Source organism: Crocodylus porosus, unplaced genomic scaffold (assembly GCF_001723895.1).
Source record: "Crocodylus porosus isolate Cpor-Errol unplaced genomic scaffold, CroPor_comp1, whole genome shotgun sequence".
In the NCBI taxonomy this organism is placed as follows: domain Eukaryota; kingdom Metazoa; phylum Chordata; order Crocodylia; family Crocodylidae; genus Crocodylus; species Crocodylus porosus.
Genome location: NW_017728949.1, coordinates 43,803,785 through 43,829,359, shown reverse-complemented (window position 1 = coordinate 43,829,359; position 25,575 = coordinate 43,803,785). Strand labels below are relative to the sequence as shown.

The window sequence follows — 25,575 nt, the reverse complement described above, 5'->3', positions numbered from 1 at the left end:
TTTCCCAACGCGTCCTGCAAGGTCCCCACATTACCCGGGACCTTTATTTTTTTTTGTACTTAATATTGGTCATTTAAGGTAGTAGGTTGCAGTGCTACTTCAGATATTTTTAGTATTCTGGATCAGTAGTGATTGGTCCTGGGAAAACTTTCTGCTTCGGAAACTTTACCTGCAGCATGAAAAATAGAAAACAAATGCAATTAGAATTGGGAAAGCTGAAAAGGTTATGGTGCATCTTTAGAGACAGTGAGCTAGTGTTAATCAGCCCAGCCTATCAGTGCTGGTAGAGCTTCACTAATTACTAACAGCTGAAGATTTTCACCCTATTCCCTGATTCCACTTTGACTTGCACCAGATGTAACGATTTGCAGCTGAGATATGTGTAAAATGCTACCATGTCAGGTTGGTAGCATTTTTCACCTACTTGACCCTTACTTCCACAGGTATAAAGACAGTATCGGGTGCAAGGCAATGGGAATCAATCCCTGTGACTATAAGTCATAGAAAATACAAACCATTAACTCTGTGATCACTCATTTTCATGGTAAAATATATTAAGGATAGTTCTAATATAAATTTAATGAGGACACAAATCCAATTACATGGCAATGATATTAATGAGAATAGAATATAGTGCTGCAGAAACCAGTTGCCTTTTTATTATAGTTTTAAGATTGGAATCTTACATTCCTTTTCATTGGATGTACTATACATATATATATATGCATATTGGAGAATAATAATGATTTTTTTTCTAAAATTATCCTCAATGTACTCTTCTGTATGCTGCACAATAATTCATGATAAATGTATTTTTTAAAAACATTATAATAACATAGTGAATTAATAGAATAAAAATACACTTTAGAAAATACTTGACAAGGATAAAATCTAAATGGGATCCAGCATATGAAAAATATGAAAATAGAAGATAATGGGATTTGTATTATGCAGAGTTCTGGGGCAAAGTAGTTAGTGCATTGATATATGGAAATGGAGGGACACAAGGGTTTGACATAGACAAAAACATGGCAGGGATTGTCACAACTGGTGCCGGGGTGAAGTGAGGCACTGAGGATTTCTGTGGACATGACTTTGGGTTGTGGTGGTGCAGTTGGAAGATAGATGTCTGTTTTTGTGTATATTCTGGGGGATTGGATATATTTTGGAATGTTAAATGTGTTGCTTGATAAATTGGATTAATTAACAAAGTTTAGAAAAAAAGAAAAGGTGAAAAAGTACCAATTTATTTGGCATTTGAAAGTGCATGGGGCTTTAAGTCCCTTAGATATAGTTCTTATTTATATAACTTATTCTATGCTGTTTGAAAAGTGTTGCTAAGAAATATATATTTATGTAGTAGAAAAGAGGGACCTTGTTGACGTAAAACACCAATGTATGTGAATTTGAAATCAGGGCATAAGGTCTACATTGTAAATCATAAATTTTCAAGTGCTTCATACCTGTCTAAGTGCTGATTTGTCTTTTGGATCAAGCTGTGAAGGCAACTTGTAGCCATGTTAGCTACAAGCACATCTAATTTTCTATTTGCTGTTCCCAAAACACCACAGCAAAGCCTTTAGTTCTCTTCAGTGGGCAATGTGGTTCTGCTTGTGGCATAACATGTATTTTATGTAAAAATCGAAAGATTATGCATCCTGTTCACTTTATCCTTTCAGCAGCCTCAGGATTTTTTGCCTATGGAAGTCTGTGGTGTTGTAGGAACTCTATTCCTGAGTCCTTTACTCAACCGAAATTTACCGTTAAGCCAATAGGACTTAAGCATGCATGACTTGAGGCTGCAGGCTTGAGTTTTCAATTTATAATCCATTGTATATGATTTGTTCAGTCACATGAAGTCAGTCATAATGGGCATCACAGCATGAGAACACCATCAAACACTTTCAGCTTCCTCTTGAATCAGGATGGGATTTTTTAAAAATGACAATAGGTGTGATTGTCACATTGTACACATCAACAGTTCATGTGCTGCATGGCAGTGTGGATTGTCTGAAGTATACTTCTGGATGCAGAAGTCTATTCAGTACACAGTAGTAGTAATTATTCCATATGCTACACAATGTTTACTGTTTGTGGAATATCAAAAGGGTGTCAGAGATGCTATTCTTTCTATAGCAAAAGAACTGCTGCCTCTCTTTTTCCAGTTACTTCCAAAAACCTCAGTTATTCTGTGTAATTTTTACTATTCATAGCTATGAAAGTGCTATTACCACTTTTAGCCCCTTGCAATGAGAATATTTTAAAACTACATAGTAAATTCATAAAACAAATTAAAAGACATGAACTGAAACTTCCATTTTTCCTCTGTCATGCATTTATGTAATTTACATTGAAAGCGCCTTGGAGCAGGAGTTTGTCTCTTTGTATTTCTACAAGGAGGCATGTACGCCAATGGTGCTTTGTATATATGAAAGATAATGTACCGTATTTATTCAAATATAAGATGAAGTGTGTCCCCCTTCCAATCAGCATGGGGAAAAAAGACCCTCATCTTATAATCACAAACAAGGAAACCTCATTAAATACATTGTCTATAATTAAACTGCTGCCAAAAGTGGCATGTGCTCAGTAAAGAAAACCAAGTATGAAGTTGATTAAATGCAGCCAACACTAACCATGACTAAAAAACATATGGTCCCTATTGGACAAAAATACTTATAGGAACCTACCAGTATTTTTTGGATATATATATAGAGAGAGAAAGAGCGAGAGAGAGAGTTATATATACATCCTCTGTCATAAACTTTCCATCACACACCTTAAACCGCATTAAAAAACCCATGCACCTGTTACAATAAGTGCCCCCGCTTCCCTGCACCCCCGCGCACCCACCCGCTGCCCTTCCCCAACCACAGTGCCTTAGTCCAAGCCCCAGTTGGGGTTTACAGTCTCAATTCATTCAAAGTCCTTGTCACTGTTGATGTGCCTGTCACTTCTGCTGATGATGATCCTGTTGTTGTCCTTTTCACTGTCTCCAGGTCCAGTTGCATTGCTGTCCTGTCTAGATTCCTTTTCCACTTCCTTTCCCTGGTGGTCCTTGAACAACCTGTGCCACATGTCCCTTTTCCAGGTGTGGTTGGCTGTGTTTTCTCTATCCTTTCCCACTGATTCCAGGTAGTAGGACTGAAGTTCACTCAGAAACATTTTAACACAGTCTGTTTCCTTGATCTCAGTGTGTCTGTACAACAGGAGGTTCCTGCATTGCCACGGGGTGCTCCTAATGAAGGACACAAACTGGTCAACGCGGGTTGTCTGGGACCCCTAATGCTTAGTCAGGTGTCCGTACAGCACCGCCACCCTTGTCATCAGTCTGATTCTTGCCACTTCTTCCAGAAGCTGGCTTATCTTTTCCCACACTCCCTTGGCATAGGAGCAGAGCCACAGAAGGTGGTTGATGGTCTCATTCTAACCTCAGCAGCTTTCCCTGGGGCAACTGGATCTACTCTTATCTCACTCTATGCCTTCACACCTTCACTGGGAGTCCACAGTGAGCTATGAACCATTCCAGGTCTCTGTTATCTTTATGTAGGTCCTCGTGGAAGATCCAATCCCAGATGGCGTGGCAGTCATCGTCAAGGAGCAGCTTCATGGTTGATAGCCTATCTCTATCTCTGACTGCCTTCTGTATCTTCCTGTGGTTTGACATGGTCTCTGGGCTTTCCTTCTCTAGTGTATACTCACTCCAGAACTTGTTCAGCACCCTGTAGAACCAGGGGTATTCCATGGTGCGTGGTCTCCCTTTGGCTAGAGTGTACATCCCTCATGGTCTCAGGACGTGACCTGTAAAATACTTGACAAGACAAGCTGTTTTGGTTGCTGGCCCAGTTGTCAGCTTGCAGATCTGGCTCATGTACTGGGCCCGTAGGAACAGCAGGAACAGTCTGGCATCCGCCAGCCCGTTTCTTTTCGTATAGGGTCTTTCTTGCCACTTTCTCCATTCTGGATCCCCAGAAGAAAATGCACATGGCTCTTTGAATTCTATGGGTGACACACTCGGGGGTGTGTAGGTGGGGGGGGAGACCAATGAGGTATACAGAAGTACTGGTAGCAACACCGCCTTCATGAGTGCCATGCACCCCACCGTGGAGAGACGGCACGCATACCACAGACCCAACCTCTGCTTCACCTTGGCCTCCTTCTTCTCCCAGGCCCTCCTCCCACTCGGCTTGGGATCGAAATCCACTCCAAGGATCTTGACCCCTTCGCAGGTAACCAAGACCCCCAGGGACTCTAGGTCCCTGGGCTTGCCCATGGTCAGACAGGTGTTTTTGCTCGCATTGAGCTTGGCCCTTGCTGCCGCCTCATAGATCCATGTGCCACAGGGCTCTCACTACAGCACACTTATTCCTACCTTTTTTTTTTTAAGAATTTTTTCATGTTCCAAGCCATATCAACCAAATCAAGTCCAAATCCATGAGCCAGTCCAGAACCATAAGTAGCCGTACAACCAGCAGACATCCTCCACCTCCATCAGGGGCTTCAGATATTTCCAAAGTCTTTTGGCAGGCATCCTAAATCCAGGCCCCAGCCCAGAGTCTTTGGGATCTGATGCCCCCAACTTTCACCTCCCTGTGGCCATATGCCTGAGGAAACAAGCTAGGGAGAAGCCTCCCATTTCCATAAAATAGGCATTAAGCTCCAACACCTTAGCGGGTACTAAACCTAGAAGAACAATTATCCCCAGGAGGCTTAAGGAAAGCTGCCTTCTTGGACCCAAATACATGGTAGGGTTGTTTTTGTTTTTGTTTTTCTATTTAATTTGTATCCAAGGCCAAATTAGCCAAAACTAATTCCAAATCCAAGAGTCCAGAACCATAAGTGGCCCTACTATAGGCAAACATCCTCCACCCACACGTGGGGCTTCAGATGTTCTAAAACCTTTGGCAGGCATCCTACTTAAAGGCCCAAGCCTGGAGGCTTGGGGTTCAGATGCCCCCGAGGAGACTCCCATTTCCATAAACTGGGCTTAAAGCTGCTGCACCTTGGCAGATACTGAACCATGGCAGAAGAGCAGTTCTCCTGCAAAGTGGTTCAGGAAAACTACCTTCTTGGACACAGATACATGGTGTTTTTTGTTTTGTTTTGTTGGGGGTTTTTTTGTAAAAATATATGTCTATATATATATGTAAGGTTATATATATCTACACTCTTAGTATCACTCCACAGCAAAAACCTTGACCCATTACAAAAAACTGCACCCATGAACCTGTACAAAGGCCCACTGGCCGCCCGAACCCATTACAATGTCACACGCAACACACACAAACAAACCCTGGTCCCTCAGACCAGGCAACACTTCCCTTTCATTCCTATCCTGTATATGGGGTCACATACTCAGTTCATCTGTCTTCTCTGTCACTGTCACTCTAGCTCCTGCTGGAGGACTTGCTGCTGCTGTCACTGTTGCTATCCTCAGTTCCACTTGTCCCTTCCTTTTCCTCACTGTCACCACCCCTTTCTCTGTTTGGGAGGAGTTGGGTGATCTTGTGCTACGTCTCTGTGCTAGGTGGCTTTGGTCACGTCCTCTCCATCCTCCACTAACGATTTATGGTAGTAGGTCTGGAGTTTACTTAGAGCCATTTTCACACAGCCTGCTACCTCTGTGTCCATTTGCCTGTACAGCAGGAGGTTCCTGGTCTTCCACAGGGTGTTCTTGATGTAGGATGCAAACTGGTCAAAATGGGGCGCTGAGTTCCCCTGATGTTTGGCGAGGTGCCCATACAGTGCTGCTTCTCTGGTTAGTCAGCTAACGCCAGTCACCACTTCACAGAGCTGCTTAACTCTTTTCCATACCTCTTTGGCACAAGTGCAGAAGCAGAGGAGGTAGTCAATCATCTCAGTGGCTCTGCAGCAGTTGGGCTATGGGCAGCTGGGCCTCTCTATGTCTCCAGGCCCTCACTGGTAGGGCTCAGTGGGTTATGAGCCGTTTCAGGTCCTTGTGATCTTTGTGCAGTTCTTTGTGGTCAATGCACTCCCACACAGCCTGGCATGCGTTACCCGGGAGCAGGTCCATGGGCAATGAGGTGTCCCTCAGCCTCAGTGTCTCCTAGATTTTTTTGTGGTTTCTCATAGTTGCTGGGCCTGCACTCTGCAGGCTATACAAGCTGCAGCACTGGTTCAGGATCTTGTAGAACCACAGTGAACCCATGATCCACAGTCTATGGTTGTTGGAGTGAATACCCCACAGTGTCTCAGGATGTGCCCTGCAAAATAGCTCACGAGGCAAGCAGTTTTGAATTCTGTGTCCATCACCAGCTTGCAGATCAGGCTCGAATACTTGGCCCACAAGAACAGGAGGATAGCTGGCATGCTCCTGCTTCCGGCCCTTTTGTCCTTGTACAAGGTCTTCCAGATGACCTTTTCCCATCTGGAGCCCCAGAAGAAAATGCACGCAACTCTCTGGATCCTGTGGATGACATACTCAGAAGGGTGGAAGACCAGAATGGTGTACAGAAGCACCAGTAACAACATCGCTTTGACAAGCATAACATGCCCCCCTATGGAAAGGGAGCATATGTGCCAGAGCCCCAGCTTCTGCTTTACCTTTGCCTCTGTCTTCTCCCATGTTGTCCTGCCACTTAGCTCAGGGTCAAAATCTATCCTGAGGATCCTTACCCCCTCGTGGGGGATAGAGACCCCCAGAGACTTCACGTCCCCATGGCAAGGCAGGTGCTCTTGCTCACATTGAACTTGGCCCATGGCAAGGCAGGTGCTCTTGCTCACATTGAATTTGGCCCCTGCTACCACCTCATATCCCTGCATGTGCACCAGGGCTCTCTCTACTGACCACCTGTTCCAGCACGGGATGATTCAAATAGTCCATGTATGCCAGGACCTTGGCCTTTCAGTTGCTGCTGCCCAGGATGTGGACTCTGTAGATCCCTGGGTCCTGCCTCAGGTGCTGGGCCCCCCTCAAGAATAAGTTAATGCAGCCTATCTAAATAAGATATAAAGTTGTGCCCATTACATGCACTCCCCCTCAGTGCCGACTCTTTTGCAAGGCATGGTGAGCCAATACACTGAATACATTTTGACTTCCTTTTCACTCCCACAGCTGAGCTGCATCTTTCTTTTGCAGTTCCAATGAATCCTGTTTCTTCACCAGCCTTAAATGTCTGGCAAACATCACTAAACAGGTCCCCAAACAGTTCATCTAGAATCTCTTTGTCAACCCCTCTCTTAGCCTGTCACATCTGATTAATGTGGCCCCCACTCTCCATGAAAGGGAACCAGATCAGTTTGCCCTGCCCCTTACCTGCATATAAATTTTTGGAGGATTCCAGGACCCATGACAAGAACATGGATCCTTCATTGTGGGTATCTGGAGTACACACATACACAGAGCAGTGCTGAACCGTGGGTTCACAATGGCTTGAAATACTGTTGACTCCGATGGGGTCCAACCCAATGAACTATATGGTAAATCAGGAGCCTTTTGGTTTTGGACTAATACCAAGCACAGTGACCACATCTACATGACACAATGACTGTGCAGTAGCTCATTACTAGGGCTGTGTGAAACTTCGGTTTCTGATTCGATTCGGCGGAGATTCAGCCCGATTTGGTGGCCAAATCTCCGAATCCAAATTGAATCAGAAAACCCTTTAATCTCTCTGAATCAAATCTGAATCTTCCAAATTGATTTGAAAAGATTCAGAGATTCAGACATAGAAACAGCTTTAAATGTTTTTCCTGTATACCTCTAGGTAGCAGGTGGCTCTTGAATGCTGTGATGCTGGGGTGCATGGAGTGTCCCACAGGAGTGCGGGGGCTTCCCAGAGCACTTGGTAGCAGACCCAGAAGTGGACCAGAAGCACTTCTGGTCCACTTTCAGGTCCACTGGGGAATACCCAGGGTCCCCCTCCCTGCACCCTCTTGGTTCTGGTGCCTCCTAGGTCTGAGGGGGGCACCTGGGCCACCCCTGTGGCCAATCACCAAGCCAGGGAGGGCCCCCATGCTCTCCCTGGCAGATTCGGAAGTGGACTTCTGGGTTTGCTGCCAAGCACATGGAGGGCCCCACTGTACTCCTGTTGGACTCTCCATGTGCCCTAGCATTGCAACATTCACAAGTCATGCCTGCTACCTCAAGCATCAAATCAAATAAAATCAAATCAGATTCAGATTTGGCTGAATCGAATCAGGGACAGTGATCCAAAATAAATCAAATCACTGTCTCTGATTCAGGCTGAATCCAAATCTGAATCAAATAGGGACCACTTCGCACACCCCTACTCATTACTACTGTGCAGTAGTGTCATGGGGCATGAAGTGTGATGTGACTCTGCTGCGCAGTAGTAATGACCTATTGTGTAGTGAGAAAATTCGTTTGGAGATGCTACTGTGTAATGCTGGTTACTGCACAGTAATATAGTACTTGTGTATGCAAGTACTAGATGACTGTGCAGTAACAACTGCACAGTCAATGTCTCGTGTAGACACAGCCTGTTTGTACTATATATAAGTAGGTACACAAGTGCTTCTTAAAATAGTGTTTATGGAGTACCTGTGCTAAAACTTATAGTCATTTCAAAATAGATAAAATGCATCAATTCTAGATAAACTAAGCCTATGAGTACATGTAGTAATCTGCCTATGATGAATTATATTTATTTCAAGGTCAGTATTTTCAAATTTGCTCCATAGTTCCATGGGCTCAGGAAGAGCAGGGTCTGACAGTAAGGATGGAGAAAAGAGACTGCAGAGGGGAGAAGCCTGGGGAGGTGTAGAAGGGAAGTGGGCATTTGACCCTTCAGATTCATTTCCCCTGCTGTAGCAGTGGAAGGGGAACAGACTCAAGGCTCACCTCCAATAATTAGATTCTATACCTGAAAAATTATAACGAATTTATACATTTTCCATAGATAGAACCTAATTATTGGTTGGTCATCTTATATTCAGGGCCATCTTATATTCAGGTACATATGGTACTTAGGAACACAGAACACATACATTTGTGTGTCTGTTTTGTGTCAGCACGTATAAATTCTATGTAATTATAGTGCATGTTTGACAATATCTCATTTCAAAGAAAAACATTGCTGTAGAGAACTTGAGAATAGTGAAAATTCTATTGAAAATCCAGGAAATATAAATAATATGGCTTATTTATCAGGATGTGAGCCTTCATAGAGCACCTATGCACTATCTGCCCCAAACAAGGAGAGGAGGACATAGCAGAGCCAGAGGCTTCCAGTTAATCTTTGAATTTGGGATGTACAGGGGTGGCTGAGATAATCTGCTATGTATTTTTTAGTACAAACACGAAATGCAGGAGAACTGTTTATCTCCTCTACCAGTCTTCTCCCCAAAAAGTTACCTTTTGACTTTTTATAAACCCAGGATACTGCTGCATTAGCTCAGTAATTAGCACTATTTATGGTAGCAAGCCCTATAATTTTTTTTCTTCGGGTGGGATCAGGTTTTAGATTGTATATTAGATACAGATGTATTTCCCAGTGTGTGAATTCATGTGTCATGTTAATTGTGTGTCATGATAATGAGCTCTTAAGAAAGTTATTTTCTCTTTGACATGCCCATGAACCCAGAAATGATGACGATGATGACGCCCATTTTATAAATCTAAAGAGTAAAGAAACAAGCTGACACTCTTTTTGATATTCACTGAAAAGAGAGTTGACTCTGGAGGTGTTATGCAGTCTTGGTATTATATTAAGTAACCCATAGAGCAGTAGTGAAACTTTTAACTTATCAGCTATATGGTGAGCTGTGCATTTACAGTTTTGTTTTGTGTATCAGTGCATTATCATCAGTGGAGAAAGTGGTGCTGGAAAGACTGAAAGTGCCCATCTGATTGTCCAGCATTTGACCTTCCTGGGAAAGGTATATTTATACTAAGCCATGTAGCACAATGAATAATCTATTTTAAACTTTCTTTGCAGGGGAAAAAAGGTCCAGTGCCTTTTTAGCTTATCAAAAGCTTTGAAATATTTCATTTTTTGAGCTGTATAGAGTGTGAACTTGGTGCTCTTTTGGGATCTTATATTTTATACTGAAAGCTACATGATCTAATTAATAATCATTAATATTAAAAAGCTGGTTTTAGGTTCCTATCCTGCAGAGTCCTACCTATCTGTTTTATTCTATATATGTGACTTATCCCAATGAAATCAGTAAAAGTATTCACATGCATAAGTGAGTATAGATTTAGGGCCTTTGAGTTTGTGTCTATGTTAGTGAAAACATTGCCACTGACTTCAGTGGAAATAAGATTGGGCATTTTTACATGTGCTCCAGAGGTGAGGGGGGTACTTTAATTAGAGTGTCCCCAACAACTGGTCTAATTAAAGCATTCACAGTGTCTCGTTTATCACTGTCCCTGTGCTTCAAAATGGGAACAGGGGCACTTTAACTAAAGCTCATTGAACAAGCCCTTCATGACAAGTATCGCCAGTTATTTACAGTATTTATGACCAAGCAAGCTATGAATCTAAATACTAATACTCATACTCATCCTGCTACTGCTACTAATAATATTTCCATTATTCTTTTTTCATATGGTAAAGAAAAAAACCTCAGAATTAATCTGGTTAGGCAGGCATTTGTGCTCATATTAAATTCCATACCAAAGTCAAGACAATGAGGAAAATTCAAGAGTCCAGCACATTTGTAAATCTTTGCATGATCAAGACTAAATCTATTCTACTTGTAATTTAGTGTCTATAGTGTGGTTTTTCTAATTAAAATTTATGAAGCCTCTACAGACAAAAATATTGCAGAGAGAAATGATCTCATATCTTCACACCTGCTGGAGACTCTCTTTTCCCTTTCAACATATTATACTTAAGCAGAAAGATCAACCCATATTTGCCAATAGTTGATTCTATGTGATGTGATAATGCATGCCATATTTCAGAAGGTGGGAGTTTCCATGAGTAAGCAGCTACATTCTTTTTTATCTTTTCTTCTCTTGTGTGTGTATTCTGTCAAGGCCAATAACCGTGCTCTGCGTGAGAAGATTCTTCAAGTGAACCCTCTGGTTGAAGCATTTGGAAATGCCTGCACTGCAATCAATGATAACTCAAGTCGTTTTGGAAAATATCTGGAAATGATGTTCACGCCAACAGGAGCCGTAATGGGGGCAAAAATTTCTGAATATCTACTTGAAAAATCCAGAGTCATAAAACAAGCTGTGTAGGTGTAATAATGTTATGCCCTTTCATATCCATTGTAGTTACTTTTTCCCACAAAACATTTTAAATTTTTTAAACACTATTCATTGGAATTTTATTCTAATTCACTAGTACTACATCACTTATATTAGGGCTGGAACAGTTAGCTGGGTTATTCTTGACTGAAGATCAATACCACTCCATTGTTCAGTACAGGATATTCTGTATAGTATATTTTTCTCCCATAGCCTCTTTTCTCTGGACAGTAGACATGCCATTATACCTCTCTGCTCAGCCATCAGCAATTTAAAAAGGATGGAGAAGAGCTTGATCTTGGATTAATTGGCACTATGTGGTTGGTTGGGTTTTGTGTGTTTCACAGATATAGTAGAAGGTCTCTTTGGCTTTTGCTACTTCTTGCTCTGATACTGTGCCATTAAAATCAGTGGTAGCTTTTCCATTGACTTCAGTGAGCATTGGTTTAAGGCCTTCTGCCCTTATGTTGATGAGGTACCAGCTGATACAAATGTATGGATGCAGATATACTTGTATACTTTATTATAATACACTTTTTTCCAGAGGAGAGAAAAACTTCCATATATTTTATTACATATATGCTGGCCTTTTTCATCAGAAGAAACTTTCTGAGTATAGACTTCCTGAAAAAAAGCCTCCTAGGTAATTATCACTAATTTTTTTAAATGCTGCTTGTAATTAGCTATTGATCAGCTCTTGCTTCCAGTGTGATGCTTTATAATCTCTCTTAATCCTTCTCCATCCCTTAAGGATCTTTCTTAATCTGCCCAAGCACAGAAGAGGATGGACAATAGGGAATTACATTATTTGTATTTGTTTGAGGACTTGAACCATTTAAAAAAAGAAGGAAAAGAAAATCTCATTATTATGTAGATTTTCCATCCTTCTTTCAGGCCTTATCTGGCTCCAGAAATGGACTGTTGTGAATATGTAACTTTACTGGAAAATGCAGGAGCGACTCAAAATGTATTGTTTTATGGCTAAAAAACAGATATCACATTTGAGATGATTCTGCTTGATCCAAGTCAAGACCTGGGGAAAAAAGAGCAGCACAGCCCTTTAAACACATAGCTTGTTCCTGGAATGAATAGCAATTAACTTGAATAAGCCACAGTTGTCCTGGGGAAAAAGTAGTTAACACATTTTATCTCCCACGCTTCACAAGGAAAGGTGGGACAGTGGGCTTTTAGGATCACAGGAAAAAAAAGGCTTTTTCTCAGGGGAAATGAGATGTGTGTTTGTAGCCTTTGAGTATCTGATATAACAAGCCAAATTTAGCTGCAGTTATACAGGTGCAGCTCCATTAAAGTCAATGGACCCATACCGTTTTTCTTCAGGGCTGAATCTTGCTCATTAAACTTGAGTTACTAATTTTATTTTCTTTATTGGAAAACTAGTGTTGGGATAATGTCATAATTTATGCCAAAGAAACAAAAGTTACAGCAAATAAAAAAATCTAAACTCTTTTTATTTAGCATTACAGTATCTACTTGGTTAAAAGACATTTATTTAGCACTACAATATTTATTTGGTTAAAAATATTGAAATACATTGTCGTCTCAGTTACTGATGCAATCTTATCAAAGTCACTAGGGGGTTGCTAATATAGCACTTTTGTTATTTCATTTTATTTAGATACATTGATAATGAAACTGGAAGAGTAATGCAAGATATTATTACTAAAGACTCATACAGACAACAATTTGAAGCAATTCAACATTGCTTTAGGATCATAGGGTTTACTGATGAGGTGAGAAATGAAACATGATCTTCTTTGCCAAATCATTATTGACTATATTGTTAAAGAACATGTCCAATGTTGTCTGTGCAAGGGCTAACATTTATTTGTCTAAATAGGACTGTTGTTACCAAAGGCACAGTTGCTTCCTCTGAGGCTATGGCAGCAGAGAAGGCTGCCACTCTTGCTGACAAGACAGTGGGTAGTGAGCTTTTAGGCAGCCCTTTGAGGCTAAGTATAGACAGTCAAAACCCCAAGGCTGAATCAATTCAATCTTCGCAAGTTAGTTTAAACTGTACAGATTGAACTGATAAGCAAGTGAACAGACATTCACTTCTGATTTTGGAAATGGAGCCACATGCCTGCAGTGGTGCAGACCAGGAGCCAGGGGGTGCTGGAGCATGTCTCCCTGCTCAGCTGGAGTAGACAGCTTGGGCCAAGGCTAGCCCACCCATCCTGCACAGGAAGGTTTGCAGGGAGGTGTAAAGCATGCTGGTGGACTGAGAGATAACTTGTATCAGAAGGGGATCTGGGACAGAAGTTCAATAAACCAATACAACATAAATCAGTTAAGTCTGATCCTGCATCCATTCAGGTTTATCTTAAACCAGTTTCAGCCATTTTGAAAGAAGTTTATGTACACTGAACTTCTGTGCCCAGAACACAATACAGATTTGAACTGGTTTCTGATCACTTCTGCTGTTTTTGGTGTAATTTTTGTCCACAGCCTGGATGCTCCAATCACTAAGATGCATGCTGCCTTCTGTGGGAGGCTGACAGCGTGCCCTGTCCCCCTTCCCAGCCTGGGACAGGGCAAGAGTCAGTGATTGGACTCATTGACAGATTTCTGTGAGGGCTGAAGAAGTGAAGGCATAGCCTCCTAGTGCCCCCTGGCTGGAAAGCACATTTTGGGGGCAATATTGTAGTCCTCCATCCTGCAGGCTCTGAATATGTATATGCTTCCATAGAGCTCTAATTTTTGTAGCACTTCAAAGTGCTGAGGTACTTGTAGCACTACAAATGAACATGTGTCCAAGTTGACCTTTGTGCCAAAAATGGCCCAACCAAAATGAACCATTCAGTCCCATTCATGCTCCAGTTTCACAGTCTTGTTTTCCATTTCAGTGGGAGTTTGCTGAAGTGTAACTGAGTAAATACTGAATTGGCAAACTAAGAAACTCAGAATGAGCTACTTAACACCCTCCTCCACATACATTCACTAAATTTGGGGGCCAAAGTAACTAACTGTCTCTCTTTGAGGTAGTTTTTGCTGTTATTTGTAGGAAGTGCATTCGGTGTACAGAATTCTGGCTGGGATCCTAAATACTGGAAATATTGAGTTTGCTGCCATTTCTTCTCAACACCAAACTGATAAAAGCGAAGTTCCAAACCCAGAAGCCTTAGATAATGGTAAATATATATATTTTTAACATTATAGTTCTATTAATGTGGATTATGTTAGAAAGAGTTTCTCACTCACTGTGCCGGATAGGCAATGCTGGCAATCTTTACACTCTGGTTATATCCATATTTCTTGTTTCTCTTATCTTTCAGCTGCTGCACTGCTAAGTATTGGGTCAGAAGAACTTCAAGAAGCTCTAACTTCTCACTGTGTTGTAACACGAGGAGAGACTATTGTCCGAACAAACACTGTGGACAAAGCAGCTGATGTGAGAGATGCCATGTCTAAAGCACTTTACGGGCGACTCTTCAGCTGGATAGTAAATCGTATTAATACACTGCTACAGCCAGATAAAAACATATGGCAAGTTACACATCACTTAATTATAAGCATTTACTCACTGTGTATTTGATGTGATCATCCATTTTTATATGCCTGATTTTTCAGGAGAATGCTGTGTTTATTTTGGTTAAGACCTTAAAATGGCTGTCATGCCGTGATTTCTGGGACATTAACCCCAACATTTTCAAAGAGCTGAGTGGGATTTAGTTACTGAAGTCAATGGGTGTGTCTACATGAAATGCTGCACAGTAAACGTGCATCTACACATGTTCATGCTTACTACCCAGTAAAAACATTTAATCATAAGTAAATTTTCTACCTACAAATCCAGGTAGCAAATTTATACGTGATTAGTTACTGTGCAGTTACACATGTGTAGACATGACCTGGGAGCAAGTTTGCTCCTGGGTCAGCCCTGACACTAGGGAGCTGGTCTGAGACTAGCCCCAAGGCTCCAGACTGGGAGCCTCCCCTGCCTCAGACTTTAAAAGCCTGCAGGTACTCAGAGCCTTGAGGCATACCAGCAGGGAGCCTGAGGCCCCTTCAGGCCCCTGTGTTCTCCTGGGCAGGTCACAGGCCATCTGCCCTAGCCTGCCTGCACCCCAGCACCACTGCCTGGCACCACACTACTGTGCAGCTACAGGCCCATGCTGAACAGGCCTACAGGCTACTCCAGGCTGCTACTCCAGGCTGCTTGTGATGCTGTCAGGCAAGGCAGAGGTGCAGGTGTCTATGAAGGGCTGTCATTTGGGATAATGAGATTTGGGAGTGTGGGCATGACCAGTCAGCACAGTAGTACTGCATAAATTTCAAGGCTTTGTGGGCACAGTCATGTTCCATCACGACCACAGTCATCAGGCGGGAAGTACCCATAAGTCCATGCCCTTTATGCAGCAAGTGATGGACATCTCCATGGCTCAGAACCCAGGCCACAGTTATGTTGTCTATATTAGCACAGGCAGCCAGCCCCCACTCTGGCCTGGCACGCATTGGGTGTCCAACAGCCCATCCCACTTAGCTCCCCTGCTGCACCCTCCACCAGCAGCTTGGGGAGCCCGTACTGGCACCTGCGCCAACAGCTCTGCAGGCCCAACCATGAGGCATGGCCAGCAATAATGTGACAAACAGTGCCAGCTCCTTCTTCGGGGGGCCCCTGGACAGGCGCTTGCCTCCCGTGCCCTAACGTCTGAAGACACAGCCCAGAGCTACATGCCATCACCAACAGCTATGATCACATGGAGCTACCAGCTATGCCAGCCCTGGCCACTTGGTAAGCCCTGCTCTGAGGGAAGGGCCTTTCCCGCCCCTGCCCCTGCTCCCAGCCCTTTCCCCTGCCCCTCCTCCCTGCCTGGCCAGACTGCACTCCCCTGGCACCATGTTCCCCCACCACAGCATGCAGGGAGGTGGGAGACAGTGCCAGACTTTATTGAGCAGCCCATGCCCCTGCAGCTAGGTGGGCCATGCCCCTGCAGCTAGGTGGGCACAGGCCTCTCACACACTGAGGAACACATAAATGCTAGTGGTGATGCCCTCCTCAGCTATGGGGGCCAGGGATGTATAGCACAGCCACACATAGGCCTCTAGGCAGCAGCAGAGGTTGCAGAGCAGTTCAGACTTGCCCCTTGCACCATCATAGCTCAGGGTTCTGTATCACATGTGTAGGTGTACCTGAGGCAACATGGCCATCAGCAGCAGCAAGGCATAGTGGGTTGGGCACCCCTGAGTCCACACAAACAGCTCCTCATGAACTGCCTGAGACATGCACAGGAAGGGCATGCTCAAAGTGCAGTGGTGGCTTGGGTTGGGTCTGGCTCTGAGGCACCTCCCTGGAGAAGAACCCTGTGCAGAGGGTTGGGGCATGGGCAGCTCCTCATCCCAGTCACCCTGGAGCCCTGTGCCCCCTGAACTTGGGCATCATGGGGTGGGTGGCAGCACAGCAAAGTGATTGGCTTGTAGGGGGTGATAGTGGGGTCTGGTGTCAAAAAGTGCTGCCAGGAGCCTAGCCTATCCTGCTTTGGGAAGAGGCAGTTGAGGGAGGCTACCCACAGCCAGCACCCAGCAGCCCACTGGTCCCATGGGAGAAAGAGGAAATGGGGAGCTCAGCCAGCAGTTGCCTGGGCCCAGGCCTGCCAGGCTGACTTACCATGGCCCCTGATCACCTGTGCATGCCTGATGCCTCATCTGAGGCTGGGCACTGCATGGCCCTGGTATAGAGCATCTAATCTCTGAAATGTTGCAAACTCTCACAAACAGCTTCTTTCTCATGCCTCTATAGGACCTGAAGCTGCATGTGGGGGACAGGCCACCCTTGGCAGCTGGGATGTGGCCTCAGGGTCACTACCAGACACAGCCAGGGTCCTGCAGATACTTTGGCTCTGCCAGAGGATAACTCTAGACAGGACCCTCCTCCTGGACTGCTTGGCCATGGCATCAGAGGACTGGCTGGGGGATGCTTGGGCCTGGCAGACAGAGGACGTGGCCTTCCAGGACAGGTGGCAGGTGGAGGATACTGCCTATGAAGAGGTGCAGGACCAGTACAGGACTGGGCAGACCCGGAGTTCCAGGCATAGCTTCTGGCACTGCAGGCCCCAGACAATGACTGCCAAGTGCTGGACACCCCAACGCTAGCCCCACCTGCCCCCTGGCAGCCATACATCACCCAGCAGCAAACCCCCACCTGGGCCTGGGAGGAGGTTCTGCACTGCTTTCAGCAGCCAGGAGATCCTGGCCTGGCCCCTGCCCCTGGTCCAGTGCCACCCAGCAACCCTGCCTAGGCCTAGCCCCACCACTTACCCTGGATCCATGTGGGTGCAGAGTCAGAGCTGCCTGCAATGGGGTCAGGACCACATGCCAACCCTGCTGACCCTGGACACTGCTTGCTGGAGAGGAAACCACTTACGCCAGGGGAGCACTAACTGCCATCACCATGGACAAGCCCCCAGCCTGCTGCACTCACTACCGTGTGTGCACCCATGGGGGAGTGGCCAGAAGCTAGGGTGCTGGCTGCCTGTCCCTGGGCTCTGCCCTCTAGTTGCCCCCACCCCACAGCCCCCTACTGTAGGACAGCAGACAACAGACACACAGTTTTCATGGGGAAGAAGGTTTTTTTAGTGTTGGTGGGCGGGATAAGTAGTGGAGGGGCTCTGATTGTTGAGAAGAGAGTGGGGCTTTGTTTCTTATGGGGGTGGGGGCTCTGGTTGATGTGAAGAGAATAAAACTTGTTTTTCTGAGATCTGCCTGCAGTGAGCATGGTGCTTGGAGTGCTGGGGGGAGGGGGGATAGGTCTGTGGGTGGCAGTCATGTGGTCTAGAGCAGGCTGTGTTGGAGGAAGTGGTTGACCAGTGCCTCCTGCATCTGGTGCCCTAGCCCCTGCTACCAAGTCCATGGCTCTCCTGGGTCTTTGGAGGAGGGGACCACTGCTGCTGTTGCCACCACAGGTGATGCTCCTGCTGCCAGGTGTCCTCTTTACACCGCCTCTCCTCTGCCCAGGCCTCATGGATATTATGCAGCATGCAGGTTGTCCTCAGTGAACTCGAGGCGGGCAGTGAGAGCGTGCCAGTGTCCTATGAGGTCATTGAAGGTGCATTCCACCAGGGCATGGATCTGGCTCAGGCAATAGTTGCACTGGGCCTGGCAGGGGTCCAGATGTCTGGGTAGACCTGCATGAGCCAGGTCCCCAGTGAGTAGGGGCAGAACCACCACAGTGCCCGGCTGCAGGTCCATCATGCCTGCTGTGAAGTGCCCACCTTCCACCAGGCTTGACAGGTCAGAGTTCAGGAAGATGCAGGCATCATAGGCACTGCCTGCCCAACCAGCACTCGTGTGGGAAAGCACCTCAATGGTCCTTGATGGCCTGGAGCACCATGGAGTGAAAGCTCCTCCAGCTGTGGTAGGAGTGGTCTCTGATAGGTAGTGAGACAGGCAGGTGATGGTGATGTGGGTCCCATCCAGGGCCCTGACCCACTGGGGGAATCCCAGGGCATGGAACTCCACCACCCCCACATGGAGCACGATGTCCCCCAGCATGTCCTAGATGGCCCCGCACACCTCTAGAACAGTCTCCCTAGTGGTGGCCTGGCCCACTCCAAACAGGTGACTGACATACTGCAGACTGGCAGGCAGGGCCAGCTTGGGCAGAGTGAGGGCCAAGTGGATGTTTGCAGGGAGAGGTGACCACATGTTGGTGTGCTGCCACTACAGGTGGGGCTGGAGCTGCTCCAGGATTTCCTGGAAGGTGGCCCAGGTCATCCTGAAGGCCTCTAGCCACTGCTTATCATCCCAGGTGTGCTGGATGACATGCCACCAACAGTCCTGACTGGCCCGGCAGGCCCAGAGGCAGCAGAGCTGGAGGCCCAGGAGGGCAATTGTGGCCCTGGTGGTAGGAGGGTGGTTATGGCCCTGGAGCCCATCATCAGCATCCCTGCCAGCATCCATCCAGGCAGATGGGTTGGAGGTGGCAGGTGCACAGTGGTGGCCCCGGGATGGAGCATAGCAGGTGGGCAGGCAATTGCTGCATGTGGGGGAGCCAGGAGGGGTGAAAAGGCTGTGGACCAGGTGGTAATCAGCACCGTGGGCCAGTAGGGCCAGCGCAGCAGCCAGCAGGAGCATGGGGCGCTGGTCATTGCTGCCAGGGGCAGGGGCTGGAGCCGCCATGGTGAGGAGAATGCTGCCACATGCTGTCGCTGCACTGGACATGCTGCTCCTGGTCAGGGAAGTGGCTGGTCAGAGAGCAGCGAGCAGGGCTGGCTTTTGAAGAACGCTGCTAGCAGCTGCAGCTGGAGCCTGGAGCTCCCTGCAGTGGTGGCAGGGGCCTATTGCAGGGCTGCTGCTCCCACTTCCCTGCATGTGTAGGCGCATGTACCCATTTACTCATGAGTAACTTACTCATGAGTAATTTACTCATGGGTAAACTGATGCTACATCGAAAGCACATGTAGATGTGCTCAAAGACAATTGCTTCGTTAAAATGCTATGCAAGTCTTTGAATAGGTACTAGATACTAGGATAAGCAAGAAAATTGTACCAGAGGCCTGTAAATAACCAATTAGAATAGGCTAGGTTCAATAAATATTTAAGTATAGTTTATGTGGGCCTTCCAGTTCTCAAGTAGTATTAAAGTAGTGATAAATACAGATATCAAATGATTACAGCAACTTAATGAATCAATTTTATATTCCAATTCAAGCTGCTAAAATCGACTATAAGGACATTTAATTATGAAAACTTAAGTACTAATAGATGTTATGGAGATGATTATACTGTGCCACATTCTCAGATCCTGTTTCAGATGCTTTGCACTTTTCAAGAGCAGCAAGGTATGTTGAGGCCTAAAAGAAACTTCAAGGTTTCTTAAAGCTGGTATAGTTGGTTCTCTTGCCTGCAAACCTTACTTCGCCATATAAGGGAGTATGTTGGAGGACAGGAAGGTCTGGATGGGCTCCTTGTGAAGCAGTCTTTATGGGACAGCTTCCGCTGGTATAATAGAACAGCCTTTAGGCAACTCTAAGTTATGCTGGTGCTGTTTTCTTCTCTGGTGCTGCCAAAATGGGATGAGTGGGAAGGTATCTGGGAACTGTCTTTCCTCCAACTTCTCTTATTTGCACTGAACATGAAATCAGCATAGCTGAGGATTCAGACTGTAGTCTGAATCCACTTCTCTATGTTCAGTGGGGCTAAAGTAAGGGGAAATAAAGGAATCACAGTTACTATTTTATTAATGGCAGAGGAGGTGCTTCTGAGTAGTAGCATGTCTCTTCTTCTTCTCTACATCATGACAAAACTCATGGAATGCAGGAGTCTTAGAGTTAAAAACTCTGGTAATGACTGTGAACAAGTTCTGTCTCTCTTTGATTAAATTATTTATGGTATCTAATCTTTATTGCAGTAGTATAACTAGAGGTGTACAGCTGGGATGCCAGCCCCAAGTGTCCCCTCATAGGAGGCACAAGAGCAGCAGTTACAGCTGCCTGGCCACCGCAGCTGTGACCAGCCTGGCTGCTCAACCACAGCTGCCACCGCCCTGGCTGTCACCACCAAGGAGGGCACAGAACCACCTTGTTATGTCGCTATTTTATTGTCAAGTTTATTTTGATTTTTCCTGTTTTTTCTCCTTGATTTTTCTCCTTGATGGATTTTGTGTACCTTTTCCACATAGCAATGCTGACAGTGGAATGAATGTTGGGATACTAGATATCTTTGGATTTGAGAACTTCACAAGAAATTCCTTTGAACAACTGTGCATAAACATTGCTAATGAACAAATCCAGTTTTATTTCAATCAACACATCTTTGCACTTGAACAGGTAATTTAACTTTATAAAGGAAGTGATTTAATTCAGCAACAATGACTTGTAGAATGAATCAAGAGTATTTTGTAAAACACACATGCCCACATATTTAATGCATTGTGGCCAAAAAAAGACCATATTAAGATTTTACTTCCCCTATTGTTACCATGAGCTTTGTAGGTAGGTAAATATTGTTGGGGCTTAAGGATGTAAGAGAAACTTTGTGCCAAAAGTGACCAGGTAATAATTAGTTTGGTATTAACACTGTTTACAACTTTGTAGATGGAATATCAGAATGAGGGGATTGATGCTACTACAGTGGTATATGAAGACAATCGCCCACTTTTAGATATGTTCCTCCAAAAACCAATGGGACTGCTGTCTCTACTTGATGAAGAAAGTCGATTTCCCCAGGCAACAGATCTGACTTTAGTTGGTATGAGCACTCAAGAATGATTGATATCCCTGTGGCATTTTTCTTGGAATTTTAAATGTCTATCCGCTATCTTTATATTGCATCATTCACTTCCTAGTATGTTTTTCTAGCTTCCCAGGTGTTTTATACTGCTGATGTTATCTTATAGTTTAAAATAGGGGTGTAAAAGTTATAGACCATGGAGCCCTACCATCCATCCCATGGTGCTGCGGGTGAGTCTCAGAGTGGACTCAACTGCTGCATGCAGTCTGCAGTGGTTTGGCCTTGGACACAACACACAGGGCCTGGGCTAGCATATGCAAATTCTGGTGCATGGGGCCAGGGCTGGTACATGGAGCCAATCCAGGACACACACTGCATGTGGCACATGGGGCCAGTCTAGGGAGTGCTGTATGACATGCCTGCACTAGACAGGTCCTGTACCCTAGATCTGATATGTGGAGCTGGTCTGTGGGCCCAATCCAGCCTATGGTATAGACCAGGGGTAGGCAATATTTTTTGGCTGGAGTGCTGAAAAACACCACAATGCCTACCTTGGAAGGTGCCGCAGTTCCAGCATGCCAGAAAAACAAAATGAGGGCAGGGGGTACATGGCAGGATGCCCTGCATGTGCCCCTTGCCCCCCACCCAAAGCCCCTGCCCCCCAGCCCTACTGCCCTTTGCCCCCCAGCCTGGGCTCTGTGGCTGGCAGCAGCTACCCAGAGCCAGGGCTGGCTGAAGCTGGGAGGCTCCAAACAGCTGCGCTGGGCTCTGGAGCCCTGGCATCAGCTCTGTACCGGCGCATCCACCTGCGCATCTGCGTGGGCGGTGGGGGAGAGGCCCGAGGCAGCGCAAGCCCAGTCTCTTCCCTGCTCCCAGCACTGAGCTGGTGACGGGGGTCTGGAACCTGGTGCAGCTGTTTGTAGCTCTCAATGTAGAGCTTACTACTTTCTAAAACCTTCAAATAATTTATCCTCATGATGTTCCTGGAGGTTGGCATTTTGAGTATTCTTATACCCATGTAATAGGCAGAGAAGCAGCAGCAGCAGCACAGAAGAGTGACATGTCTAAGGCTAGACAGTAAGTTAACAGCAGCAGTGAGAAAAACATCCAAGTCTTCCTGCCCCTAGTCTCATACTTACCCTATTAGACAACACTGTCTCACCACAGATTACCTCATCATAAACAGAAAGTGTGTTACTTACATTGTGCCATCTGGCTGAATGTTTCTTTACTTTGATGCATGTTTTATGGACATTGTAATAAAAGTTATCTTCATTTTTAAAACATGAAGCATACTCCATGCTGTTAAAATATCATCCTAATGCTCCCCTTTGACCTGTAAGCCAGGGTCAAATTTAAGCTTTCCAAATGTATTCTTAAAATTCTCACTTCTGGAGAGCTGAGTTCAAACTTGAATTTAAGTCCAAGATGACTGAGATGATTTCATTCCAACCTTCTGTCATATACTGAAGCTGGGAACCTGCCTGCAAGTCTTATAAATCAGCCTGTATTAAATATTGAACTTATACTTTCACAGGCAACCCCCTTGCTTCTGGCTGATGAGTTTTATTACTGATGTCTTGAAAGCAGAGTGATCTAGGGCTGGTGAAAGCAAGCTGGGACTCTTTGCCTCTTCCAGGTGCCGGATTGTAACAAACTCTAAATAAATCTCCAAGCCCATTTATCTTAAAATAATATTCACAGGTAATGACTGACAGGGAGGAAGAGTAGTATGGAACAAAAGATTAATAGATTTTAAGTGCAGAAGTGACCATTATGATAATCTAATCTGATTTCAAATTATAGGCCATCAAATTTTAACCAAGTTAGTCCTGTCTCAAGGCCATAATTGTTGCTTGAGATAAACAGATACAAATTTGATTACAAAATATTTTGGGGTTATCTCACAGGGCACAAAAAGCCTTTTCCTTATCCAGCTTCATGCTTTTTATTAGTTGTATCTCTTTCTGTCAACTCAGTGTGTTGTAGTCATATACTTCATAGGGCATTTGTGCCACAATAACCAGAAAGCCCCTTTGAACATAAGGCTTTTTGTCTGTAGAAGTCCAAATGCAGCATAAAGACCTTCATGTGTACTTAAAACAGGATACACAAGAGTAAGTAAAAAGAGTGGAAAGGAATAGGAAGAAGATGAGGTAAGCAGGCATTTACATAAGCCAGATATGTGCATAGTTTTGTATTGCTTAAATAAAAAAATATGATGTAAACAAATAAATGAAGAGACTTGACAAGTGCTTGCTAGCCACTCTCATTTGATAGTTTCATATAGGCATGACAATAGAAGTACTCTTAAGAAATTTGAAGGATAGGTTTTAATGGGCTGGTATGGGAATGCTGCTCCAATCATAAGCAGCAGCTTGGAAGAAAGAACAAAATAAAAGTGACAAACAGGCAAGACCAAAGCTGATGTCACTGATGGGCAATGCAATTAACTTACAAGTTATTTTATCTTGATTCTGATATTTTGGGTCAATAAAGCTGCCCTTAACAGGGTAGAGATTTCTGCTTTAAATTGCTTCGGTTCATTACTAACAATGTTATCTTTTTCAATGGCCAGATAAATTTGAAGATAATTTAAGATACAAATACTTTTGGAGGCCCAAAGGAGTAGAGCTGTGTTTTGGCATCCAGCACTATGCTGGAAAGGTAAATTTTATATGATCTTTATTAAATTTGAATGTAATAAGTAGTATAATTGCTAGCTGTTCTATCCAGAGTTGTTTATCTTGCTTGTAGATTTTTCTTACTTTTTAATGGATTAAATAATATTTTTAAAGAAACCTTAGAACCTTTGATTAAATCTACATTGCAGTTTCCAAAGTTACAAATTCTTCTTAAAATTCTTCTGGGCATGGCAGCTCCCTTTTCCCCACCTGAAATGCAACTCTATCCTGGACAGTCTTTAGATGGGATTACTGCTGGAGATATAGCATACATCTATAAGAGATGTTTACTGCAGAGCTGCCTGATTAGCTCTGCAGTAGAGTCTCAAAGTCTACGTGTGCAGCCCTATTAGGCCACAGGAAACTAATTAGCTCTGTCTCAGGTTAGCACGTGTAAATACTGTCCTGTAGGGCTGTGCAAAACACCATTGTTTTGTTTCAACATCCATTTTGAAGGGACAGTGTTTTGTTTCATCATTTCATTTAATTTCAAGACACTATCCCATTTCACTTTGTTGAAACTGTTTTGCTGTTTCAACTTGTTTCAGCATTTCACCCATAGGCTATAATGGGGAATCATGAAAATGCCTACAACTTTGTCATTTGTTGCCTGATTCATGTGCAAACTGCAGGGATCCTAGCCCCTTCTGAGGGCATGAAGCCTGCCAAATTTCAAGGAGACAGGTGCAGAGGTTTTGCAGAAACTGTACCTCAAAGGCTTGAAGGCAAAATTTGCCAGCAGCGGCAGCTTCTTGTCATCTGACATGCAGATCTGGGGGCTTGCACCCCCAGGAGGGCTGTGGGGTTGTGCTGGACTCCTCCCAAGAGTGTGGGCTCATGGATCTATGCTGGATGACAGGAGGCTGCTGCCACTGCCTGTGGCCAGTGGCAACATCTGACCCAGGCAGCAGCGGCACCACCCCATTATCTGTCTCATCCAGTGTGCAGATCCAGGGGCTTGCACCCCTAGGAGGAGTCTGGCACAGCCTGGCAGCCCTCCCGGGGGTGTGAGCCCCCGGATCTGTGCCCTGCATGAGAGGAGGCTGCCCTGTTGCCTGGCAGGCTGTGCCCAGCACCAGAGAAAATTGCTGCTGCCACCTGTCCCAGGCACCAGTGACAGCCTCCCCTCATATGGCATGCAGATCCAGGGGCTCATACACCAGGAGGAGTCTGGCACAGGTCAGAAGCCCTCCCAGAGGTATGGGCCCCTGGATCTGCTCCCCAAATGAGAGAAGGCTAGGCTGTGGCAGCAGCAATCTTATCCAGTACTGGGCGCAGTGCCGGTCCCAGGTAGGAGAGGCAGTCTGAGCTTTCTCTCATATGGGGCACAGATCCAGGGGCTCACAACCCTGGGAGGCCTGCCAGGCTGTGCCAGACTCCTCCTGGGGGTGTGGGCCCCCAGTATGTGCCTAATGACAGGTTGGACCTGGTGCTGGCCACGGGTGATGACCTGGTGAGGGGGCTGCGGGTGCTCTACCACCTGGGCGACAGTGATCATCGCCTGCTGGAATTCACCAT

The 25,575-nt window shown here is 45.2% G+C and overlaps 1 protein-coding gene across 1 annotated transcript in view; it reads left to right on the top strand.

Annotated features, from left to right (window-relative positions):
* MYO3B (myosin IIIB) overlaps nucleotides 1-25,575 on the top strand; it is a 219,885-nt gene that overhangs the window by 124,617 nt on the left and 69,693 nt on the right. The window contains exons 13-21 of the mRNA XM_019553538.1: nucleotides 9,778-9,861; nucleotides 10,970-11,172; nucleotides 11,730-11,828; nucleotides 12,822-12,936; nucleotides 14,208-14,334; nucleotides 14,479-14,689; nucleotides 20,823-20,970; nucleotides 21,238-21,391; nucleotides 23,952-24,040. Coding sequence (XP_019409083.1) covers nucleotides 9,778-9,861; nucleotides 10,970-11,172; nucleotides 11,730-11,828; nucleotides 12,822-12,936; nucleotides 14,208-14,334; nucleotides 14,479-14,689; nucleotides 20,823-20,970; nucleotides 21,238-21,391; nucleotides 23,952-24,040 — 1,230 coding nt within the window. The remainder of the gene's footprint in view (nucleotides 1-9,777; nucleotides 9,862-10,969; nucleotides 11,173-11,729; nucleotides 11,829-12,821; nucleotides 12,937-14,207; nucleotides 14,335-14,478; nucleotides 14,690-20,822; nucleotides 20,971-21,237; nucleotides 21,392-23,951; nucleotides 24,041-25,575) is intronic.